Source organism: Epinephelus moara, chromosome 17, assembly GCF_006386435.1.
Source record: "Epinephelus moara isolate mb chromosome 17, YSFRI_EMoa_1.0, whole genome shotgun sequence".
In the NCBI taxonomy this organism is placed as follows: domain Eukaryota; kingdom Metazoa; phylum Chordata; class Actinopteri; order Perciformes; family Serranidae; genus Epinephelus; species Epinephelus moara.
In genome coordinates, this window is record NC_065522.1 from 5,820,565 (window position 1) to 5,847,799 (window position 27,235).

Sequence of the window (27,235 nt, forward strand, 5' to 3'; positions counted from 1 at the left end):
GATGAATAAAAGAACAGAATGAATTAAATCATGCCAAGGCATGTAAGTGCAAAATGGAGGCAAATGTGCAGCTACTCGTCATCATCATTGCTGTCTTCGCTTTTGCTATCATCAGTCTCATCAGGATTGTAAAATTTCAAGTTCTTATACAAGAACAGGAGCTGGTCGACATGCTCCGAATCAAGTGTGCTCCGCTGTGCAGTTACGATGTCTCCTGCAGTAGAGAACACTCTCTCTGCAGAGACACGCTTGAGGTGCTGTCTCATGTTTGTCGTGTTACCACTGTACTTGATTCTTGTTTTACACGCCTTACACACCGAGTAGCTTTTGTCAATGCTCTTTCTGTCTTCATGTTCATAAAAACCGAAATGCCTCCACACGCTGGATTTTAACCCTGACAAGTGAACCTCACGCTCAGTGACAGTAGCCAGCGAGTTAGCTGCCGCCATGTTGGCAGTCTGTTATGAGTCCGTCCCTTAAAACTGTCTGGGCGGCTTTTTTCGTTCCAGCCAACTTCGGGGTGCTCCGGTTGTGTTTCTGTGATTTCACTATCATGGAAAATAATCGATTTTTGAACATTTGTTAATCGTTATTGACCATCACGTGTCGGATCGCGACGCATCTAAGAATCGATGCATTGGCACACCCCTAGTACTTATATACTTATATGTTTTAAGCCATGGTAGTACGGTAGCGTGGCTCTAGTGATGGCAGTGGTAGTAGGTATGTTGGTCCAGAGTAAAAAATCTCAACCACTATTGGATGGATTGTCATGAACTTTTGTTCAGACATGGACAGTAGGTCCCAATAGGATGAGTCATGATGACTCTAGCGCCACCAGCAGGTTGGCATTGTTGGTTAGAGTGAATATTCTTGAAGACTGTTGGATAGATTGCCATACAATTTGGTTAAGACATTCCTGATCCCCACAGGATGAACTGTGAGATAGGTAGTTTGGCATGTGCCCTCTGTGATGACATCATAAAATCTCAGCTTATTGACCATTTTCTTGTCATTTTTTATTCCTCTGCACCGGCGATGGCTATGGCCAAAGGCATTATGTTTTTGTGTGTTTCCATCCTATTCTTGTGTCTTCTTTGGCACAAACATTCATTTGGATTAAATGATGTACTGATTACATTTTGGTAGTTAAAGGTCAAGATCAATGTGACCTTGCGTCCATGGCTTTCTCAAGACCATGATATCTCAAGAAAGCCTCTAGGGAATTTCTTGAAATTTAGCACAAACGTCCACTATGACTAAATGATAAATGAGTGGATTTTAGTATTCAACAGTCACTGTGACCTCACAAAACAGGTTTTTGGCCATTACTCAAGAATTCACATGCTTAGTATGATTAAATTTTACACAAATGTCCAATAGGATAAAATGATGAAGTGATGACATCTATGTGCAGAAGGTCAAAGGTCAACTTCACTGTGCCATCATAACGTTCTGCAAAAACACTTTTCTGGCCATTATTCAACAGGTTTAGGCTAGTAAAGTTAGTTAGGTTGCACCTAATGCTTTTTTTATTTATTAATCCAGCATTTTTTTTTTCAATTAGTAGCCTTATCTAACAACTAATGTATTGATTATGCTAAATTTTATTAAATTAAATATTTTTTTTTATTACTCAATTCATATAACACTTAAATAACCCCAAGGTAAATTATAACAATAACAACAACTTGTCTCATATATATTTAGATATTTTATTCTCTTAGAAATAATGACATTAGTGGGATATTTTGAAATTAGTCTAATTTCTACCTCACTGTTGTGTTATGATAATATTAATGATAACAATAGGTCTTATGTGTAAAATCAGAAAGTACTGGATCTCAAATTCAAAAGCATTGCTGTAACACATACATTAATTTAATCACTGAAGTCGGAGACTCTAACACAATCTGGAATGTCAGTTTTTGTTGCTGGTGCATGCCAGAATAAACAGAAAATATAAAAAAATATATACAGCCGAATAACAATGTTAGATGATGCATGCAGTACTATTAGTGACGGTGTAGAAAGTTTAAGTAACTACTGCTAACAGAAACATGTTCCACGTGTTGATAATCCTAATATTTTAATGCTTGGGTGGGGACAGAAAGTAAACAGGATGGACATTTTGACTTTGTAGGCAAAGTTTTCAGCTGCATCTCATTCTCTGGAGGAATCCATGCTTTCAGTGGGTGCAGCCTACGTAATTGCGACGTGCTGACGCATGTTTTGCAAATCAACATATTTTTGTAATAGATGATGTTGGTTACATTGATGAAATCACTTAACCACTAAAGGTTAGTATGGTTAGATATAGGAAGAGGAAAATGTTGAGAATGTACCTTAAAATGACTCAAAATTCACTCAGAGTTCACACAGTTTTGAACACCCGTACCCTGGCAAAAGTCCTGTGTTTGTGACCCTTTGCAAACTGAATCGTTCAGGACCGCTTCCTTCGTTAGTCCTGTCATCACATTAGTCACCTGATCTCAGCCTTCCAACACGCGTGGGTTATGCACAAATAACTGGCTCATCATTACGTGGCATATGCACAAATTTTGCTGCATTGCTTTTCAGAGGGAAAGGTACCAACAGTGTACGAGAACAGCCTGACAGATTACATGTGGTATTGAGATCTGAGCCTTAACCACAAAAAGATGAGCATCAGTGGAATTGGATCTGCTTTTTTTTTTTTTTTTTTGAAAATAGTCCTTATCAAAGTTACCATTGCATTTTGGTGGAGGCAAAAATCTCATCTGAAAACTCTGGCAACTAAAACCAAACCTATCTACATGGCTGGATACAACTAGAGGTAAGTGGTTTGTAAGTGAGCGGTTTGTGTAATTTGGTGAAACAAAGCTCCACTGCCAAACTGATATGACGTTCAGTGTGAGAGAAAAGTCTTTTCATGTTCTCCAGTCATGCATCATGCACTATCACATCTGGTGTGACAAAGCTGTCAGAGCACGGCAGTCCAGGCCGCAGCAGCTGCTCTATCAGCCCATTTCATGCTTCCTAAAACCAGACGCTACAGTTAACAATCAGCAGTGTCCAGGTCCATTCACTCAGCACAAAGCAATGATGGGAAGTGTTTTCCTCGGGGATCTGGCATAGAATGCCTGCTTCCTACTCTTTCCCAGACTGAAAATGCTATTTATGATGATTTTATTTACTTATTTTTCTAAGACTATCGCTGCAGGGAATAACCTCTGTAATTGTTGAATGCTCTATATGCTTAAAAACCTCGTTAGTTGTGGTCTGGACAACACAGTTTATCCCTTGCAGTATTCACGAGAATCAGCATGTGGCTATAATTGAACTGTATTTAGCCTATTTATAGCCAAATCAATGCGGTTTGGGTCTTTTGAAATGTAAATGACTTCCACCTAATTTTGTGTTCTCTAATCCTTGTCCACTATTAAGCTTCCAAGTAACACAGAAAGCCTGGATGCAACTGATTTTGTGCTTAAGCATCTTAGAATTAGAGATAATCACATGGACTAAATTCCCATAGAATAAAACACAGGCGAAACGCGAGCCTGAAAAACCAGCAGAATCAATGTGAAAGCCTTAGTATAGAAATAATAGCTTTTTTTTTTTCTTGGAGCATTTCACTCGTGGAGTTATTAAAAGTTTCACAATTTTTTCATGGGTCACTGAGGTGTCTAATCTATTGTAGGTGGAGAAAATGAGTCGTAGCCCTTGGGGCAATTAAAGGTGGATTCCACAATTAAGCATCAAGAGAAACGTGCTGTGACTCTTTGTAGCACTGATGACATTTCTCCTCTGTCCTTACCCTTCATTTGACATATATGCTGCTGTTCTTACATGTTTTATTCTAATTACCTATTGTCACTTCTCTATTAATCTTGTCAATAGAATGGTCATGGTCTTATCTATATGCTATTTTCTAATACTGCAGTTACCCACTTTGCTCATGGGGAGTTTAATTTCATCTAATTTACAGGAACTTGAAGCTGGGGTAGGCAAAAATCTGGAAATGGCAAAAAATAAAACAGCAGAATTTGAATTATACTCTCCTCCTGCAGCTCTCCCCTCTCTGTCCAAAGCTCCTCCCATCAGACGACCACAGCCATATGCAGGCGCTTCATACAGTAACAGTGTTTCCCATACATTGATTTACTCAATCTTATTTCATTGCAGAGTTGTGCACAGGGCATTTGCTTAGCCCCTCCTTGCCCTGTACTTATTTTCTCTGCTTATTAAACCACAAATGAGACAAGAATTAGCTAGTCAGCCACCCCACTAGTGATGCACGGGTCAGGGTTTTTTAATGACCCACTATGGGAGCCAAGTACTCATCCATCTTTCAAGTGGTTACGTCTTAAGTATGATCTTAAGTATGACACATCTGATATCCTATGTGGTTTATTTAAATGAACACACAGCTGATGGGTACAGTGGTTTGTTTACATGACCTAATAACAGAATATGACTGGGAAGATTCAAGGAGGTTGGACAGATTTCCCTGGTCAAAAGCCTGAGTGCAGCATCATTGATGATAAAGCTGTTTGCTGTGTGAGAGACAAAGAGAGAGATGGAGAGAGGTGAAGAGGAGGTGGAAGTTGGATTATTGCACAGTGTTTCTGTAAGTTACTATTAACTTACTCAGAGAGCTGTTTTGTCACTTTATGAGCCACCCGCCAAAAATTCAACTTACAACTTCAACTCAAAGCTTACCCGAACCACCGGAACTGCGGGTTGACCCATGGGACCCACGGGCTGTGGGTCGACCTGTGCATCGCTACACTCTACAGTCCCTCCTCCTCACTCTCCGCCACTGTGGACTGTCTTCCCAGGAGAAGAGTGGGCAACAGGTCTTTAGTTGCTGTCTGCTGCAGCCAGAATTCAGCCAGTGCAAACCCCCCATCGCGGGGTGTCACAGCGGGCTGGTGGCCAGCGGCAGTGCTAGGTTTAACCTGTGTAACTGCAGCACCAGAAACTTTGCTGATCTGGCGGGGAGTCGGGGCTTTGCAGGTTAGCCCTGACTGGATTCATGTTACCATGATTGCTGACAGGGGGTCTGTCTCTGGAGCCACTGCCTGCTCCCCTTCCAGGAGAGGGGGTCTGTAGTGGTGGGGAGTGAGGTGGGGGACATACCGTAATTTGAGGCTCTAGCTAATGTTAGCTACATACATGAACATGCATCTGCAGCTGTGAGCCTTTTGTTCTGGTTAGCAGAAGGCTAAAGAAAACAGAGAGAGGCTAAACATTTTCTCTTTATCTGTGAAAGGTTTTGTCTATTTTGACATTTTGTTTATTGTCAGTCTCACTTTTAGATTCTCTTTCTGAGGAGTCCATCCTCCGTTTTTAGGTTGCTGCTTTCCAGTGTACGTAGTTGTTGCCAATGCTGGAATAGCAGCTTTATCTGTAGGATTCTCCGCCAATGAATCATGCTTTCACCAACTGAAGGGACGTGCTTGCTAGTGCTGCACGATTTGATAAAAATGTGCGATTGCGATTTGAATGGACAATATCGCGATTTGCGATTGCGATTACAATATAACACATAAATGGTATCATTAGTCTTCTTGCTTGATTCAGTGTTTCCCCTACATTATATCAGGGGGGCACTGACCTGACCTGACATAGTTATTGTTATGGACAGTGTAAATAACCATCAACAGACAGAGCACAGTCAAACACGCTGCTCACACAGCAGTGGAGCATGGTGCTGTACACACAGTGGAGTGAGCCTGTGTTGCGTTCAGGCGTTGTCACGTAAATGACAAATTACAGCACGTGAACAGGCCATTGCACAACAGCAGCATGTCAAGTGGGCTGAAACCGAGCAAAATTGCTCAATTTTTCATTTGTTATTATATAGTTTGTTATGGAGTCCGTGATTTCCCTGTGACACTTACAAATGTTTGTGTAACTGTGCTTGGATGTTGTTTTATGAGGCTCTGGCGGCTTTCAGTTGTCTCTTTGTCTTTAACGTTACACAGCTCGGCTTTCTCTCGCATGCATTCTTTCTACTTTTCTCTGTGCTGTCTCAAGTGTTGATATAGATTGGTCGTGTTGCCGCGGGATGTGGCGACTTTAATTTTTAAAGTTTTACACAGCACGTCTTTCTGTTAAATCGCAAATCGCAGCCTTTTATGCGGTTATGTAATCGCACAGCCTGACATTGCGATTGCGATTAGATTAATCGTGCAGCACTAGTGCTCGCACATCTGCATTTGTAGAACAGCCAATAGGAAACACCCTCTCTCTGAAATGACCTGTGATTGGTCTCCTGTCATGGTCCAGATTTTCTGATGTCTGTTAACAGAGCCAAGAGGGGGTGCATAGGTCCAGTTTTCTCTCAAACCACTTGATACATAATTAGAACAATTATCATGGGATATTTGCCCAATAACGCCAAAATGAAACTGCCTGCCCCAGCTTTAAATCTGTCCACCTCGAATTAAACACATTATGTAGTGTAGTTCTGCGTAGAAATGATATGAATTCCTTGTGTCTACTTAAGCAAACAAAAGAAATGAAACACATTATTTCAGCTTATTACAGTGTGTTTATTTAGATAGATGTGCATTCTGAAAGCAAATTGAAGAATCATTCAACCTTGAATTCTAATTGGTAAGAAAATAAAATTATGTCAGGTTTTGTGGATTATTTTCGAAAACTGTAAAAGCCATCTCATGTTACTGCATACAATTAAGGAAGCATGCATAACTTAAATGTCTCCTAATGGACAAAGACCACGCTGTGTCATGTATTAAGTTACAGGCTTCCATTAAATTTGCAACATTTCATTATAATTTTATTTATGATATTGATGGATGTAATTTTTTGCACAGCAGGAAAAAATTACCTGTAGTTATTTATAGCTCTGAAAATGTATGAAGATGCAGGCAAACTGAGACGGACTGGGTGATGGCATGCCATTAAATGTCCTGGTCTGACCTTGAAGCAGACACTTTGCATTTACATAGTCTGCACCCCGGCCCAGTAATCCAAAAGGATGTCTTAAAACTGAACTGATTTAGTCTTATGTTAGGGCACCTGCAGTGGCAGAGTCAACACTAGGTTTGTTGAGAGAATATATATCAGCTTATGTTAATTTGTTCGCATGCCATTAGTACATATTTTTAAAAATAACCCCTTGAATGTGGTAATTAAAGGTCCAGTGTGTAGGATTTAGGGATATATACTGGAATATAATATAAGTATGTTTTCTTTAGTGTATAATCACCCAAAAATAATTATTGTAGTGTTTTTCTTACCTTAGACTAAACAATTTATATTTACATAGTAGGGCTGTAGCCTCCTGGTCGACTGGTCGATTATTTGGTCGATATGCTCTCGTCCGACCAAATTCTCATTGGTCAAATAATCGCTGTGTTACTTTCATAAGGAGAAAAGTGCTACATCAATAGCTTTCCAGGATTAATCCATTATTTCCTGCGGTGGGAGGGACAGGCTAAGTTATCTGTGAAAATTGGGGCGTTTTCAAAACACCCTGTGGGTCGACAACACCAACACCAAACCAAGCCCTATTAAATAGGGAGTGGATCCTCGTCTACGGAGATCACCATGTTGCAAAGGGACAGTTCACCTCAAAATAAAAAAATACATATTTTTTCTATTACCTGTAGTGCTGTTTATCAATCCAGATTGTTTTGGTGTGAGTTGCTGAGAGTTGGAAATATTAGCCGTCAAGATGTCTGCCTTCTAGATGGCACTCAGCTTGTGGTGCTCAAAGCGCCAGAAAAACCTTTGAAAAACTGAGTCGCAATGTCTCTTTCCAGAAATCACGCCCAGTTACTCAACATTATCCACAGACCTTGTTGTCTGCAGTTTCATGGTGGAACTATTTTCTTTCCTCCAAACTACACCCACTTTCTGGATCACCACACAGAAGGAACCATGCATCTACTCAAAGACGAGAGGCTTGTGCTCATGCGAGATGTAAACATTAATGGCGTCCCCCTCAAGTGTGCTGTAACATGAGCTAGCTCAGTGGTGCTAGGTGAGCGATCAGTATATGCACACTTCCTTCTGCATGGTGATCTGCGTGTGTAGTTTGGTAGAAAAGAAAATAGTTCCTACTACGGATACTGAACATCAGTATCAGCCGATATTCGCCTTGTTGACTGCCATCAGGATATTGGCAAATAGGATGACATTCACTAATGGCAGTAGCCGAAATTTTTCTGTTGTTTCAGCACATCAGCTTGCACAAGCTAAAAAGCAGGGCTTGAGACTATTGGCCAGAAACTTAAATTAATGAGCAGGTACAAGAATACGATGACAATGAAAACAGCTCACACTTACGTAACAAGATGGCTAATTGCAGCTGGTGGCAGCAACTAACAGCCAAAGGGGGCTGCATTGAGTGACATTATGATACGTTCAAGCTCTATTCAGTAAAAATGTGTATTCAGCAAAGGTAAATTGTTACATTCTCATGATGTGATTAATGTCATCTTGTAAAATGCAGTTTTTGTTGAGAAACTGTTTTCACTGCAATGTAGAATAGATATTAAAGAGGAAATTATGATATATTAAACATAGTAAAACGCTTTTGAAGTACTTAGTTTTACTATGAAGACGTTTTTCACGTGAAAGGGTATATGAAAGGTTGTTTTATAAATCTGTATGATTGAACTTGTGCTCATTCAAAGGTAGTTTAAGGGCTGAATAACTCAAAAACTTATTTTTATGGTTTACATTTCTTTGTTTCCCTGACACAAAAAGAGGGATAAATAACAACAAAAACAAAAGAAACAATATATCATCGTCGGCCCAGAATTTCAAAATCGGTGTATTACCAGATCCTTCATGAATCTGCTCACAACAAAGTCTGTGGATTATCTCGAGTAGCCACTGATGTTTGCAAAGAGAAATTGCTGTTGCTGAGTTTTTCAAATGTATTTTTTGGTGCTTTGAGCACCACAAGCTGAGTGCCACCGTGTTCCATTATACTGGAGAGAAGGCAGACATCTCTACGGCCAACATCTCCAACACTCGGCAACTCACACCAAAACTATCTAGATTGGTAAATAGCTCTTGAGATTTCAAGAAAAATACTTCAGATTGGGTGTAAAATGGCAAATACATATCCCCCTAATCAGTGGCACACTTTCATAAATGTCTCCCCAAAGTCCAATGTGGATTACATCATGTACTACAGTCTGTCAGAGCCCTGCAGTTTTGTTAATGTTGACTTTAAACTGCCTTCAGAGCGCCACAAAAAGTGGATTTTAAATCAGCAAAGTGGGCTGCTGTTCTTTAGGGAGCTGCGAGAGGCCGAGCTTCACCTCTTAACCTTATTCCATCATGGGATTTTCAGTTTATGGAGCTCCCAACTTGTAGAGGAGCTGAAAAACTGTGTATGGCGTATAACACCTTCTTAAACATAAATTGATTTTCTTTGGACCCAGGGGCAGTCGTTGTGGAAGACATGCTGAACTGCCTCTCTCAAACTTTGTCCAACTCATCATTCTCCTTCTGCCTCAGAGTGGCTGCAGAGGTCAGGGCGCTGTGAAACTTTGAAGCCACTCGGCGCGCTGCAGCCTCTGCCTTTCCACACAAGCCGATGTAAAACTCTCCAGCAGTACTAACAGAGCTGTAATAGGAGACAAGACGGAGAGGAGGGTGAGGAACAAGACATGAAAGGAAGCATTTAAAAGATCATTTACCATAGAGAGCTCTATCTCTGTCTCTGACTGTGAACGGATGCCCCGAGGTTGGGGTTTGAGCAGGCGGATAAGACGGTGTATCCAATGAGCTCTCTGCTAAACTGGGGAATGAGGTTTAGGTTCTTGGTTAGAGGAGCGGCACCTCTCATCCTTTTTGCCTGTCCTTATCCTCTTCCATCCACCCATCCATGCATCCATCCATCCACCGCTGCTTTATTCTTCCCCTGCAGAATGGAGAAGATCGGCTTAACCAGCACACATGTACCACCTGACAGACACACTCACACACACTGTCACACAAAGTGATTTTGTAATTGAAAAGCTTCACAAGAGACTCTGTGGAAGTGTCGCAGCCAGGAGAAGCAAAGCAAAGAACAGCAGTGATTTGTTGACTCAGAGGTTGGGTATCGCATCTGCCTGGTGTTTATTAAGCGCCCCAGAGCCTCGTCGAGCCGCAGTCGATCATTCAGCAGGAGCGGCGTGATGGAGAGCCTCATCCCCTCCAACCTCTAATGCCTCTGCTGAAGCTATTAGCCAGCCTTAATGTTTTCTGCAGAGGGGATGCCATAATGACAGACTCCAGACCAATGTGTCATTTGTTGATTTTGGCAGTAAATGAATATTGAATACAGATGTTCATGTTTTCTAGGCCATATCTTGGGCACTGCCACAAACACTCCCCTGACCCTGTTTGAAAAATGGAGCTAAAGTAAGATTTGAAATGTTCTGAAGCTCAGGAAGCTTGGAAAATATGCCAAAATCTCCTAGTTTGGACTTGGATTTACTCCTTTCACTACAACCACTGTAAGCATAAACCACTGTATCTGAACAAAGCTCCCTTATTTTCTAGCATCAAATCAATACCATATCTCTGCCATTAGAGTTATTTTAGAAGCTCAAAGTGAATCACCATCATTTTCCATATAATCTCAAGTAGAATGAGTGGGCATTCTTGTTCTTCGTGCTATATGCGGAGGTGGGGGCTTGGGAGACGAGGGTGAGGCTCAGCTGGAGCCTAAGTGCATTTACAAATGTAGAATTTCCATTAAATTCTAATATCTTAACCATGCTGCGCTTTGAGCAACCACGATCAGAGCTGGTGATGTTTCCATACAGCAGGAACTGCATGGGACAAGCTGCTGTCACTATAGTTGCCAGTCAGTTGATTGGATTTAATTCAGGTTACTACAACGATAATTTTTAAAAGAAATTGTTCGGGGGGGACGGATGGATGGACGGACGGACAGACGGACAGACTTTAATGTCACTCACCAGTTTGAATGTTTTTGAGGCTTAAAGTTCTGCATAATTTAGGGCGTGGCAAATTTAGTGACAGGAGGGTGCCATATGTTTGCAAGTTGCTACCATGGTGACAACATTGGTTAGGTAACGTGACCATGGTGTAACCCCAGATTCACAGAGTATAGGCGTAGCTTTAGCTGTCATTATTTCAGTGTGTTTTAATCTCACCAAGGTTAATTGTAATGTTATGGTCCTGTTATATGGTCCTGTACAGCGTTGTTTGTATTTGTAAGTTTCAGTTTTTCCGGTCAGTACATTTTTGTTTAATGGTTTTAAGCTCGTTTTTAGCTAGATGAAACTTAGCATTAGCATTTGTGTTATCGCAGTTAACCATATCTGTAAATGCAACATGCTAACCAAGCTAATGTGAATATTATCTCCACCCTCTTGTCCAAATATGGCCACTTCTGGCTCCAGTAATCCAAGATGCAAACTCGAGGCTTCAAAACAGGAGTCTCAAGCCCCCAAAGAACAGAGCCGGTCTTTAAAACCAATTTAACATAGAGGCCAAAAGTGGAATTACAACGACCAGGTTCATCACATGATGCCTTGTGGCCCAAAAAGATTTTATCCTATAGACTTACATTGTGAAAAAGACATCTGTAAATTCATGGATATACAGTAGTTTTTGAAGATCACAAATACCACAAAATGACTTGTTTCACTACTGGGATTTGAGCCACAAGATTAAATAATTTTATTCACATTGAAGTTAATACACAGGAAATGGTCCAGTGTGGCATAAAACTGAATGAATACCTCATTGTACCAGAGGCGAGGCAAAGGAGCAGCAAACTAGTGGGTGTTTTTACACTTAACATTATAGTAGATTAATCAAATGAATGCATCTTGTTGTTAAAATGATCCAGTTAGTTAATTCCGTCCAGCCTACATGGTGTGTTGCGTCCGTGCCCCATGTATTCCGGCTGTTAGTGGAGGGATAAAGTGGGAGTTGTCTGCTTGGCTGACGGACGTTAACAGCTTGGCTGTGCTCGGCCACAGTGTGCTTGCTCTGTGGGCCCCACGATGCAGAAGATTCAGGTTATTTCATACTATGGAAATTAAGCTTTTTTGGCTTCATGCACCACTTCCATAGGAATGAATGGGGGCCTGCCTCCAACGCTGTACCCAGGGCTCTTTATGCATCCACGTGGAGTCTACAAACCAATGGGTGAAGTTGCAGTGGCTACGTCTATTATTTTATACAATTTGTGTTTGAAACTAGATCGATGAGGGATATTTAGAGCTTAAAAACATGAGTTTTTTTTTTTTTTTTTTTTACCATGATGGAACAAGAATAGGATATCAAAACCCAAAGCTCAATGGAAATTTAGGAGCCCTCATATGTTTGAGTATGAAAGAGATTCACTTCAAATCCAGGTCCTGTACAATATTTGATATTAATTCAATAACTAAAATAAATAAATGAGAAAAAAAATAAATAAAAAGGCTCAACTGTCTGACACCACATTTATGACAAAGGTGGTGAATTCAATAAAACAGAACTATGACATTGGTTGCTGTTTTTCTCCATTCCCCTGGTGCAGTATTTCTTTTGCTGACAAAAAAGGAACATAGAAAATATCCAGATCTAGATGTAGACCTTTTATTATTGAATGAGCAGTTGGCAGGCGGCAGCTAATCTCCGTGACTAAGTCAACACCTTCTGTAGCTGCTTCATGATAAAAGACTTCCAGTTGTTTGCTAGTGGAAAGATTATATAGTGAGGGGGTAGGAATGTTGAGTTTGCATTAACAGTAGCAGTGGCTGTAGTAGTAACAGAAGTGCTAACACAACAAAGAACTTTGTCACAGCTCTGTACAAAAGGAGAGCCAGAGAGCATTGGATCTGTACAATGGAGAAAAGAAAGATATGTCACTGTTAGAATTTACTGAAAGCATAGCTATTCCTTTGAAAATGGGGCTGCATCTTCCTAGTTGCATGCATGACCACACGTCGAGTCAATCACTTTACCTTTATGTCAACACGTCGTGGTTGAGGACTGGCACCAGCCCCGCTCCGTGCCATTATTGTTGGTCAGTGTGGTTGCCTCCTGATGTGAGCATGCAATGGAAATACAAATGAGCACAGCATGCCACACCATGCACCACGTGTGCAGCCAACATCTCAGACAACCACAGACACCCACTTCTTTCCATTCCACTCTGCTCAACTCATTATTTCGCTTGCCCCTTTCATGAAATCCTCAAATGTCACAGAAATGTTTCCCCCCTCCCTGTCTGAAGCAATTCCAGGCCAAATGCTGCTGACATTTTATGGATTCCTTTCAGTGTTATCAGCGATTAATGGTGACCTTTGCTTGGGGGGGGCTAAAGCATTTGATCTTCCCCTACCAGAAGAAACAAGGCTATCAGCATTTGATTTCAAAGTCAAATTCACCTTGGGTTGCTTTTTGATATCAAGCACATTCCTCAGCAGACTCTATGGCTTACTACATCCCCTTTATGGAGGTGTTATTTAGCTATGCAGATTGTACAATACACAAAGCGCTCTTGACAATGAGAGAGCTTAATGGATTACTGTACCACCAGAGAGAGATACGAGTGCCTTTCAGGGCCCTGTGGGAATTCAATGCTTTTTAGGAGCATATGTGACAGGAACATGGCAGGGGCCTGTGGCGGCTTGTGAGGCGCTCTTGCTGGGAACAATTGATAAAGCAGAGTGATGGACTTTCTCAGTGGGCTTTTAGCCCAGATAGATGCTCACTTAAAGGGTGAATGGCTAAGAGAGCAGTCTAGCTCAGTAGGGAGTTGGGTTGTGTGCTCTCAGATTTGGCACCACTGACTCAGTGCCACTTAATTTCAGACATATTCTACAAATACTGAGTCAGTGAGCAGAAAGCAGCATTCTGTAAGACTTTAAAAGCACAGTGTACACTATGAATGTGTTGTTTGTCTTTCATGTAGGCCTGTCTTTTTTAGATAAAAATGTAATTTCTACAGCCTGAGGTGTATCAAATAGTGACTGTAATCTGCGTGTCAACAGTAGAGTTTGATTAAAGACCACATTCACATTACAGATATTTTTGCTGAATTCTGTAGCTGTGACTTACAAGGTAGAACACTAATCAGAAGGTCGGCGGTCCACATGTGGACTGGAGACAGCAGTCACCAGTCTGAGGGGATAGTATGCCATTATAGTCACATGAATCCACTGACTTTGAAGTCCAGGCGTCACAAGTTAATGCCACCCTTCCTGCTGTACTCAAAGATTCCTCAACTTTATGCTTCACTTCTCTGTAGAGCTTGGGTACAGTTGTGTCAAGGAAAGAAAAATGTCGGAACGGAGTCACATACCTGGGTTCCAGTGTTTTTAGCTGTATGGACGCAGATTTTGTGCATGAAGTAGGTGATGGACTGTGTTATTTTCTGAGCTCTCTCAGAGTTGGATGGTAAGCTAAGTGTGTCCACTGTTGGTTTATTTTTCGGCAGAGCAGAGTTAGCGTTAGCTTGGCCGTCAGCGGCTAAAGATATCTCTGAATGGTGGAGTGTGAGCTGAGCCCTCATGTTTGTAGTATTCCAAGAGTATTTTATTCTCATATGACACTGCTTGCAAATTGCATGTGTCATATCCAAGTCCTCCTTTCCTTCTATGCTGAAAAATCAAAAATAAGTCTCGATGTTTGATTTAAATGCCAATGCCACATTTCTGATTTCTTTCTCTGGTGCTTCCATCTTTCTTTTGATGAATTTCCTGCCAGATGCTGCTGACTGAGACCTGCACTGACCTTAGCAGGAAAAAAGTTGTTTTACAATGCGTAATTGCAAAAATTAATAATGTATAATAAAAGATCAATACTTGGCATCCTTGTATCGATACATGCAAAATATCGCAATATTAGGCTATATCGTTTTTTTCTCCCACCTCTACCAGATCTGACCTATCTCCAGATGTGAACCCTCTGTCTGTTTATGTTTAAGGTGACCTATCTGACATCAGTGTGAACGGATCTCTGCCCTGAAATGCCTCACATGCAACCAGTAATGTCACACACATGCGTATTGGAACAACCAAAAATGCCACATTTGCAAGGCACAAGCATTTGGGGAAAAATGAATGACATACGAGGGCAAGCGTTCATCTCCAGAATGATTTGTAGTGGAGCTCGGATGAAAGTTTGTCATGTTGATTAGGGGACTACCCATGGTTCCAAAGGGCTGTGGGTAAATAGTGTGCAGGATGATGTCATTGGACCTTCATCATTCTGCATAATAATTAGCCATGTGCGTCTGTTTTGGAGAATGTGTACCTATTTTCAGAGCACAGTGTGTTTGTGTTTGGGATAATGGACTGTCCTAAAATGGGCTTTTGGTCCAGTAGGACTTTTTTCAGACTGTTGAGGCTTTGGAAATATGAGCCGTCAGAAGAATGGCATGAGGGTAAGAAGACGAAGGAATGCATAAGCCAACGCTCTATTAGAAGCTATTGCTGGTAGTTCTGTGGAGAGAGAGAGTGGGTGCTGGAGGACTCAGGAGTGGTGGGGCTGCGATGTGGAGGGTTTCACAGAGAAACAGTACCTCTAAAACTCAAAGATGTCTAGGGCTATATTCTGATATCTCTATCCGTGCCTCACGACAACACTGTGACAGCATGTAGGAAAGCTGTCCCTGTCAGAAAGTGGCAGTCAAACTCTATTTGCTAGTGACTGAGGCAGCCTGCTGCAGCAGTGGTATGGCAGCATTCTGTAGTTTAAAAGGGCTGCTCCAACACTGTATGGTGAATGATCTGTGCCGTCAAGGTGAAATATGACGTGGAAAAACCATGGATGGAGAAAAGAAACACATGAACTCTGATAAGACCGTTCTCACAATGGTCACAGGGCCAGTGATCGGATATGTATCACATTTAGGATCACGTGAAAGTGGAGCATGTCTGTTGAAAAAACCCCCCAGATATCTGTGTCCACCCTACTCTGAAAAAATCACATGTATCACAGGAGAGCAAAAAAATTGGGATTTGGGCCACATTTTCTTGTCTTTATCACATATTGCCTCTGACAATGTGTGTCATCTTAGCATGCATCAGTGATAGCAAAAGCAGTTGTAATGAGAATCAGGGGTCTTCAGATTATATGCAATCTGAATCCAGTGTTGAATCTGCTCTTTGAGTCTTCTAAACATTTTAGGTTTCGCTATTTCACAGAAGAGAAGTTGTCAACAGGGATGTCCGGAGCCGATCTTAAGGATCAGTGCTGTGGCCAATCCAGGCATATTTTAATGAATCGTACCAGCTAAAATAAAACCGATCAAAATCCCATCCTTTCGAGGCTGTACTCTGCTGTCGTGTTCACCTCAGCCTGCTGGTGTTACCACAGTGCGAGCTGCATATCCAAGTGAAAATTAGAGTGTGTTAATGTGAGAAATTATCTGGGCGCACCTTAAATGAGACTGAGTCCAGACACTGAGGTTGGCAACATGCCTGGATTTGCTAAACAGAAATGCTAATTTTTATCTCATTAGCAAAGAGCAGTGTATCAAACATTCAGGCGGCAACTTTTTTCAACCATTTTTTTAGTTGAATCTGACTGCCGCTTTCACCTGTTAAAATTACATGGTGGGGGAGGAGGATCGTATCAACTGTCAATCATTAATATGAGTTCTATAAGTAACTTGATGAGGTAACAAAATAAACCATATCTGTTGTCTGGTTTGTTTTCTCTCTGCAGGCGGTGTTTGTATTCTGCCAGAGATGTGTTGTGGAGGAAAAACATCCTCTCTGTAACACCACTGTACAAACAAGTGTTTCTACAGTGAAAAAAAACTTGGACATCCTTAGTTGTAAACAACCTAATACTTAGGAACTGAAACTCAATTTAGGAACTGAAACTTTTCTGTGCTGTTCAGCTAAATGATGAAATGAAAATGAAAATGTTTTGTACATTGCTATATGCCAATGAAGAAAGAGTGAGGAGATATCAAAAGATCTGGTAAAGGGTTTCATTCTGATCTTAACAAATTGGAGTATTTTACCCATATGGAACTGGATTATGTACAATATTTAAGGATAAAAATAGTTATCATCTGTCTTTGTACAGAATAATGTACCTTTGGATAAGTCATCACCTCTTTCTCTTCCCCATAATATCTCTTAGGTTCCTGCAAGCCTGAACTACCAACACTGTCTCACAGAAATACATAAAATGGACAAGACCTCTTGAGGGCTTATTTATGCTTAACGTCAGATACGAAGACGGAGACAGACACGGAGACGGACAGAACTTCCTGTCCGTGTTCGTGTCTTCTGTATTTTTGCATGTTTTCTGAAAGCTGGATGAAATGGAGCAGTACTACCGGAGATTGCAGAGGCAGTGTAGCGTAGTTACAGAAGAATTGGTAATATAGAAAAAGGAATTCTCTGTCCATGCCGGGATGTATACATGGCCGCACAGACTTCTGCCGTCTAAAATGCTGCCTCCATTTAAAAGTACAATGTCACGAACTCCTCCATTGTGCCTTGTATGTGGCTGTGTGAAACTTTTGACTCTGCCCTCTAGTGCCATCGACTGGCTGTATCTATGACATCATAATAGACGCATGGAAGTATGAGGACAGTGACACTGACAACATTTGAAAAAGACGTATCCATTTTTGTACATTAAGGGAGTATAAATGAGCTTTAACAATGCACTACATGATCCTAGGCACGAAATGTCCTAAAGTTATGTGTTTGCAACACGAAACAAAGTTGGTGCAAAGTCTTTTATGAACTGTAACAGTTTTGTTATGAAACCGTGGCAGTTTGGTTAGGTTTAGGTGAAGAAAAACACTTGTTCCGGTTGGTTTGGAAAACAATAGTCAATTAGTTTCAGGAAAAGATTGTAGTGTTCATTAAAATAACTATGTACACAACGTAAATGCAATAAACCTACGTACTTTGCCTATTTTCATGTGTCATTATTCAACAGTTCGAATGCAATCCTACAAATAAGTGCCTCATGAATGACATTATGTCCTTTACGTAAAGTTACTTAATGTAAGGTGACAGAGGTTAGGTTTAGGCAAGTAAAGTTACTGTGGTTAGGTCTATGAAAAGAAACATAGTGAGGACGTACCTTAAAATTATTTAAAGTTCACATGGTTCTAATCACAGGTTATATGGGGAAAGTCTCGGAGGAATGTCCTGTTTTTTTGTGACCCATCCACCACTGCAACCTGCTTCCTTTTCAAGGACTACTCAGGCACTTCCTTCTTTACTCCTGTCAGCGCATTGGTGACGTGACTGCCTTCCAAAATATGTGGATTATTCACAAATTACTGGCTCGTCATTATGTGGGATAAATACAAATTTTAGTGCATTACTTTTCGTAGGAAAACGTACAAACAGTGCATGAGAACAGCCTGTGTAGTTACGTTGAACACCTACGTAATGTTACATAATATCTGTGAAGTCACCTAACTACATTGTAACTACACAGGACACGTCTCAGTTGAAAGTCCATGTATGTTTGACCCATCCACCACAACTCTCGCCTGCCCTTGTCGGCCTTGTCCACCATGACAGAAAATCGTCATTGACTTTGCATTGGCATTGTTTTTATGTTGCCAGCACGCAATTTTAACACATTTTGTGCCCACCATGATGCGATGACTGCATTATGACTTTGCGTCCATTTCACATGTAACTGCATATTTAATCTGAACATGAGTGCTGAGCAGTGTTAAGATCATCTCTGTGTTTCGGTGTCTGGCTCCTATTTACCTGATATGGGAGAGTTGATTGGTTCCTATGTGCCAGCCAAAAAATGGTGATGGGGCAGGGGGCTAAATTGTTCTAGGGCAGGACAATTATACATACAGTACACATGCCTCTACTGCTGTCCTCATGCTGATGGGTTAATAACCAGTTCTGTAGTCCTGAGCTGATTATTGATTAGTCTTTATTGACTTGTGGAGAATAAACTCAGGCAGTGTGATCTTCTCATTTCCCATTACCCTTCTCATTTCTTGTTGGCTCCTGCTTAAAACACCTTCTCTCTTATTCATTTGGTAAACATGGAAATGGAGATCATTACAAAATCTTGTCTTCCAGTCTTCTTTTGTGCTTTGCCAACTGTGTGTTCTTGTGTGTGTGTTTTTGATTCAAATGCTTGATAAACCGCAGACTGGGGTCTTTATAAGTCCATTACACTGTTACTGCATCTTGTTCTGTCTTCCAGATGATATCAGCAAAATGTTCCCCAGAGTTGAAATGAAAGTTCTTAAATCCCCCTCTGTCTGTTCTGTTCATTGCTATTCTGCTAAAATAAAATGGTGATGTTCCAATGCTATCTGTGATAGAATGTATAGCTGGCCCGGGCTGACGTGTATGAATCACTCACTTTTAAATTCTCCGTCCCAAGAAGTGTTTTTGTCAAATTGAAGTGGGCTCATGATTCATCTGAGCTAATCTAGTCATCCTGTTGAGATCCCTGCTCAGTGAAAATGGGAGCCATTATTCCACACAACTGCATTGGTGCATTGACTCAAACAAAGCTAGGAAGACAAATGCTGAAAGAGAACCTGAAAAAAGAACAGTTTTCCAATGATTGCGGCATATTTACTTTAGTTTTTAATTAACTTTTATGAAGATAGGCTGTTGGTGATAGGCCTTTGCATAGAGAAAACTGTGGTGAAAATGTGACATGAATTTATTTAATTTACTGCACTTGCAGCATTTTAGCTGTTGTCACGACAGTGGCAGGGGCCAGATTATAAAATAGTGTACTGACAAAGAACATGTATATTTGGAGACCTCAAACATACTCCAAGCATCCTTCAGATCATGGAGTACCAGGTTCTCTAATTTGAGCCAGTATAATAAGGGATGAAAAGAAGAATAAAAGAGAAAAAAAATACAGTTTCACAAATTATCCAGCAGTCATCTGTGACATGCCAGAGGCATTTGTACCCTAAAATGGCCATAATTGATCTTCATCAAATGACAATATGAAAATAATGTGACAGTGTGAAAGGGGTCTCGGGTAGCAGTGAGCGCACAGAGAATGATCTCTTGAACCTGCAGCTCCCCTCAGCTTTACACAGCTTTATAGTGATTTCCAGTTCATCGTTTTGCTGTTTTGTTCATTCTCGCCACTCTCACAGTAGGCAGAGAAAAAATACTGTAAAACCCACTGTACACTACCTGCTCAGCAGCAAACAGCAGACAGACATAGTTAGAGCCTAGCTGGTGAACATAGTGGAGCATTTAGCAGATAGAGACAGATATCTTTCTCAGGAGTTTAGCCAAACCAAAGCTAAAAAATTATGCTACATAACTGATGAATGTGTGATTAAGCAGCTCACCATATCCACTTTAAAGGGGATGATATGTCAGTTGTGTGTTTGCAACTTGTTTCTGCTGCCCCCAAGTATTAAACGTGTTATTGCACGTTTGAATGTGATTAATTTTGTGTTAGTTTTAAACATTCTATTTATTTACATCAGTGGATTATTTTTCCTTTGTCTGATCTTTCCATTATCATCCCTTTGTGCTGGTGACAGCCTTGGCCAGAGGCACAATGTTTTTGGGTTGACCATCTGTCTGTCTATACACCCGTTTATCAACTGTTTGTCCGTCCACTCATCTGTGCGTTTGTCCCATTCTTGTGAATGCAGCATCTCCAGAACACTGTGACAAAATTCCTTCAAATTTGGCACTAACATCCTCTTGGACTCAAGGATGAACTTTTTAGAATTTGGTAGTCAAAGATCAAGGTCACTGTGACCTCGTCTGTCACATTCTTGTGAAAGCGATATCTCATGATCACCTTGACGGAATTTTGTCCACTTGGTTTCAAGGACAAACTTATTAGATTTTGGTGGTCAAAGATCAAGGTCACTGTGACCTCGTCTGTCACATTCTTGTGAAAGCGATATCTCAAATACACTTTTTGGAAATTTCATCAAATTTGGCATGTGTGTGAAGCATCCATGTTTTAGAATTTGTAGCCTTTTTTCAGGAACATCAATATTTGGTGACTATTTGATGATTTCATAGCTCCATATGGTCTGCACAGACCTGGATGTAAACTGTAACTTAACTGGTTGGCAGAGATATATAACCGTGAGGCGGTAATTCTAGTTTCTCAATGACATAGTGACACATCCCTAAGCAGTGAGTTGACCCTGTTGATTTAACTGCTCTTTCTAACCTCTTACTTGCAAGTGTTCTCCATCTGCATTGACCTGCCTCTCATGTAATGTTACAGTCTATGTACGCAGTCCTATATCCTATTAATCTCCCTCCTACTTTGTGTTTTGCAGAGCTGCGTGGGGGAAGGACAGTGACGGCGCAGTGGCTTTCTCAAAGCCGAAGCAAGAGGGAGGCTGAAACCTCGACACAGGTCAGATATCTCATCAACCTTTGTCTGATCTTTGTTTCCCTGACACTGGTCTTGCCACATCAAAAACAACTCAATACTACAACTGGCTTGCCGTTGGCCATTGGTTTAACTCTTCATGATTACACCAATATATCTGGTTGATAACAAGAGGGAAGGTCTAAAGTCTGCTTGTGGCCCCAAGAGCGAGTAGTGTTTATTACATCTAACAAGATTAAAGTGTTGTACAAAGCCAGCAACACACAGTTTTTTGTCCTGTTGCTAGAGCCTCACCAGCGGCAGGACCTAAAATGTAACTTTGTAGAAAAGCCATGGGAGCATAAAAATCAAAAGTGTTCATCTATAATAAAGTGTGTCTCAACATATGCTTAGATAATGAAAGTAATGTCTGATGACACCATCTCTCAGGACTTCTGTGGCCTTTGTATTTACATTTTTAATCATCACAGACAACTGAGAGATGCACCTTGGTCACTGTGTGGTTTTATGGGTGAATGAAGGACGTCTGTTCTTGTGGTTCTGTACTTGTATCCCGAGGGGACACTTGACTCTGTGGTGTGATTATTGATATGGACGCTTTTTACTGCCCTCATTTTCAGCCCACAGTCGGCCTCGTCATCCACAACCTCCTCACTGAGCACACGCACGCACACACGCACGCACACACACACACACACACACACACACACACACACACACACACACACACACACACCCATATACTCTACATACACATGCACACACAGGTGGGAGGACAAGCACATTAAAGACTATGTGCCCTTTAGAAAAATGATGAGGAGGAAAAGGAGTTTCTCACCGGTGTTGCACGAGCAGTCAAAGAACAGACAGTTTTAACTTAGCACAGCATATTCCAATAAGATTAACAACAGGACATTTGTAATAGAAGGCTTAGGTTGTGAAACTGTCCCTAAAACATCCTGAGAACAGCAGCACCTTGGAAATGGTGGTCTTAGAAAAGCATAGGGTAGGTGCTTCTGCATAGAAGTAAATGTGATGTGACATCATAGGGATCCTGATAGAAAGCACTCAGTGACTTAGACAATGAGAACTTTAGGAAATACAAAAGCAGGACTAATGGCAACAAAAAACACATATTTATGTGTTCAATAAATTGGTTAACCTGACCCCAAATTTGGATGAGCTATACATTTCTTGTGACATTACACAATAATTATTTTTTAAAATATCCCTACATCCATATTTTACATAATTTGACTTTGTTGATAAGTAGGCTATAACTTTAATTTGTTTTTTAAAGAATTCCAACCAAATAATGTGTTAAGCATAACATTTTACAGTGTAAAAATAAACTAAGCTTTCTGGTGGTCAAACTATGTAATAGTGAGTCTGCTTCTAAATAACCTCCAACATATCTTTGGCTTCTTCATTTCTTGTGTTTTATCAGCCGACATACACACCGAGACCAATATATGTGTGACAAGCTAATATCAACTGATACAATGGTCTGGCTGGTTGTCGTTGGGCTCTGCTAAATGAGTTAGACTACTTAATTATTCAAATCCAGCAAACAAACATGAAGCAATCACAGTTGTGGCCAAAAGGCTAGTGTTATAGAACTTGCACATTAGCCTAACACCACACCCAGTGAATATCTGATAAAAAAAAAAAAGTTAAAATTACTATAACTTCTGGCTAGCACTACCTTAACTACTAGCTAGCACCACTGTAACTACTTGCTGACACTACCGTTACTACTTACTAGCACTACCTTAACCATTAGTTAGCACTACCGTAACTCCTTGCTAGCACTACCGTAACTCCTTGCTAGCACTACTGTAACTACTTGCTAGCACTACCATAACTACTTGCTGGCGCTACTTTCAAAATGTCATTGGCCCAAATCATTTTGCGGGGCTTTTTAAAAAAAAAATGTATCCACTGATTTACAGCATCTCTTTCACAATGTAAGTCTAAAGAAAAAGTCTTTTGGGCCCAATGGCATAACATGACAGACATGGAAGTTGTAACTCTAAGGTTTGGCCTCTGAAAAATTGGCTTTAAAGCCTGGCTCTGTGACTGCTGGCTTGAAGTGGGCAGGTAGTGAAGGGATTTGTGACATTAAGATTTGCTGGTGAAAGCAAACCAGTCACCCTCCCCTTTCTTTCAAACTGCTGTCCAGTGATGTCTCTGAATAAGGAAAGCTTCTCCTCCCTAATTGTTGAAACATCTCAGAAGCATTTATAGCAGATGTGCAGATGAGTAACTGTGGTTGGTTTAGGGTCAGAGTGACTGACAACCTGTTAAGTCAGTGATATCTGTTATTGTTGGCACTGAATCGGCTGGAGTTGTCCAGCTAAGCATGAAAACATGGCTCAGTGCCTTGCTGTACAGATGTCCCTGCTTGGCCTGATGGTTGCCTTGGCAAGAGAGGAAAAGATGGGGTGGGTTTGAAGGGAATGGGAGGAAAAGAGAGACTGTAGCCAAAGCTTGAGGCATGACACTCTCAGAGCAGCCATCAGTCTTATGGAGGACCTCTGTTCAACAAGAAAGCAAGAAACAGATAGCAGGGCCTGGCTTTCGCATTGGAATAATGATGGGAGAATGACAGGGCTGACAAAAGTCTTGCCTAAAATACATTCTAAGATAGCTGATTATGTAATATTGAGTAATAGTTAACAGGTAATTAATATCTACTACAAAAACAGGGTCAGAGATAAATCCTTCACTGTCAAACGTAGGGCTAGGGAGCATTGTTGGAAAGTAAGAGTTGTTAGTAAGAGTTGCAGTAAGTTGAAGTAAGTTGTTGGAAATGTAATACCTGCATATAGTGAAACCTGAATTTGGTTATCATAAATTATTTTACTTATTATCTGTCTAATAAAGAGATAACATGCCCAAAATAATGTTATATGAATAGAGAAAAAGGTCAGTTTTTTATTTTAATCAGGAAGAATCTGATTAAAGAATACGTGAAAAAGATGCCATCTGTCTGTATTGACAAGTTGCGTTACCTGGCACAATGGATACGTTTCATTTTGTAACTTAGAACTATTGAGGTTTAATTATTGTGGTGTTTCATGGAAATGACTAGAGATTAGCTAACAGCAAGTAGCCTAGCTTGTTGTTAGCAATGGTCATTTTAGCTTACCAGAAACTTTCAGTACCCGTGGTCTCTGTCCAGTTAGCTGCCATCTTATTTAGTTTTTTGTGGTGAAATGAGGAGGCATGGAGGGATTTCTTGTCCATTGTGGTGCTTTCAAAGCAAGTTTCAGGAATAAATAGAAACACAGCTCAAGACGGAACTTGCAGCCAGATAGGACAACTCTTCCATTGGCTTCAAATCAAAAACGTTGTCCTTTTGGTGCAGTTTTATAATTAATTTATTAAGTTGATCTGTTCTGTACGACATCTATTGCAAGTCTAGCAGTCCTGGATGATGGATCCCTCCTCAGTTGCTCTTCCTGAGGTTTCTACCATTTTTTCCCCCATAATAGGTTTTTTGGGGGGGGCAGTTTTTCCTCATCTGCTGTGAGGGTCCAAAGGACAGAGGAATGTTGTGTGCAGTAAAGCCCTCTTAGGCAAATTGTGATTTGTGATGTTGGGCTTTATAAATAAAATTGAATTGAATTGAATTTATTTTGTTAATCTAACAGTTCTCCATTGCAAATGCCTTTTAGATGCAGCTTCAAGCTTCAACTTTGGCCTAACTCACCTACTGTAGTTACTGTAGTTGCATGCGCCCACAGTTTTACAGTACGATAGATTATAAAAGACATTTTGGGTCTGTGTGTGTATGTGGTTTCACTTGTACATTGGGGCTTTAGATAATTAGGTTAAGCTAAAGATTTATGTAAAGCCTGTCTGGTTGTCTGACAGCTCATGTTTTACCTTTATGAAGCAGATTCAATGAAGTGAAAACTAATAAAGTAAGACCCCAGTTTTAAAATACTGATGGGACTTTTAGGGCCATACTTAAGTTGATGAATTCTTCGTTTTGAAGCAGAGTTTTTTGATTTCGTAATTGCTGGCTTGACAGTCGATGGACAGTGGAATGACTGGAGCTATTGGTTGAAGCACAAACCTGAAAGCGTATAACTATGGCAGCACGTCAGGCCTTTGTCGGTTCATTCTCATCATCCTGTTGATGATTCACTGACAGGCTCAGGCCAGCTCCCCCGACGGGCACCATGTAATTGACGGTGATCACTCGAGGCGTCTGACTGCCTCTTGTGCATCTTAATGCCTATGAAAATGGGAAAGTGGAGTCCTGCTGAGAAACATAACCACACAGAATGATTCAGACCCATGCATTTATCTGCATACCAGAGTCCTGACGTTAATAGGTATGCTAACGAGTGGGTATTGATGCTCGACTGGCCGGTGTCAGCATTTCAAAAGGGTTGGCATGAGTACAGATCAGCGGGATTAGAGAGCAATGAGAAAGCTAGGCTGAGGATTAAAGTTAGTTGGCAAAACATTTCTAAGACTTCTCTTTTACTTGACCATAGTCATCACTTGATTTGATTTTTTTTTCGCTATTGGCTTTGAATAAGGTTTAGTATGCTAAACAGAAAATATATTGGATATGTTGTCCCACCATTTCTAAATGCAAAAGTGTACTTTTTCTGAATGGCCACAGTGAAAGGCCAGGCAAAAAGCCTGCCAGGATAATGGCTGTATCACACTTTTTCTCTGATCTTCCTACACCATTTCTTCTTTCCTGATATGGAAAGAAGAAATGGTGTAGGACCTAAATTGGCGTATCAGCTAACACAGAGTGCCAATTTGATGTCATTGTGTTGCAACAGCTTTATACCAATAACCCTTGTCCGTGTCAAGAAGCCAAATAAAATATGTAAAAACTGAATAACAACTATTATATCTTCTATATTATTATTATTATTATTGTTATTGTTATTATTATTATTATTATTATTATTGTTTCTTTTTTACTATATTCATGATATTCTACTCAATATTTCGGTTGCTGCCTAAACAGCATAGATCTACTGATTCTATGATGGGTTGAATATTATGTTACTCCATTGCACAAATAGGTGGAACAATGGATAGATAATAACTGAAGACATTTATTGGTGAACTTATTAGATTTATAAAGTCTTTAAAAAAAAATCCAGTTTCATGTTGGAATACAAAGCCTTGAAAGTGATAGGATCGCACCAGAGCGTTTTTTGCAAAGCTACAACGGTAACAAAACAGAAGCCATTTAGAGTAAGTTCGTAGATGCCGGTGTTCCACATATATTCTAGATATAAAAAAAAGTAAGTATGCTTTATGATTTTTACCACAGACTGTATGGGTTGTAGCTGCTGTGGTAGTGGGCCAGTATCACATTGCATGAAATCAAAGAACGCTTACAGTGATTAACTGCAAGCAAAACTATAGAGATAGTCATTTTTTAAAATCTGGGTACAAAAAGGATCAAATTTTGGTCGCATTTGACTGGAGAAGTTTCGATGCTACTTGGTACTGGGTTATTTTGGTTGATACTTAAAAGAATTGAGTACAGATACCCAGCCCTAGATGTCCTATGAAACACTGATAACCTTGGAGGCTAAAGTGTATTAATAAGCCTTAAGCCTTAATAACCACGCCTATGGCTTGTGTTAACTTCATGTGGGAACATGTAATCACGATGTAGCATAAACAGAATTGGGAGAGCTTCTGCTGTCCATGTCTGCATCCATTTTGGAGTATATCTGGTCTGTAATTGTTGTTGCTAAAGGATATTTTAAAGATATGGCTGCATGGAAGAAGTAACCCTGACCCACCAGTTGGGGGTTGATTTTACTAATTGCTTGTCCAGAAAGATCATCGTCAAAAAAGGTGACAGAGTCATTAAGTGGACATCTGTTAGGGTAGCATTCACCTTCCTTCATACTTTCACCTTCTTCTATTTTTTTCATACACAGAAGAAGCT

At 40.5% G+C, this 27,235-nt stretch overlaps 1 protein-coding gene across 1 annotated transcript in view; it reads left to right on the forward strand.

Moving 5' to 3' along the window:
• The window catches only part of adam19a (ADAM metallopeptidase domain 19a), a 283,587-nt gene that overhangs the window by 25,911 nt on the left and 230,441 nt on the right, over positions 1-27,235 (forward strand). Inside the window, exon 2 of the mRNA XM_050067214.1 lies at positions 21,236-21,315. Within this exon, the coding sequence (XP_049923171.1) occupies positions 21,236-21,315 (80 nt within the window). The remainder of the gene's footprint in view (positions 1-21,235; positions 21,316-27,235) is intronic.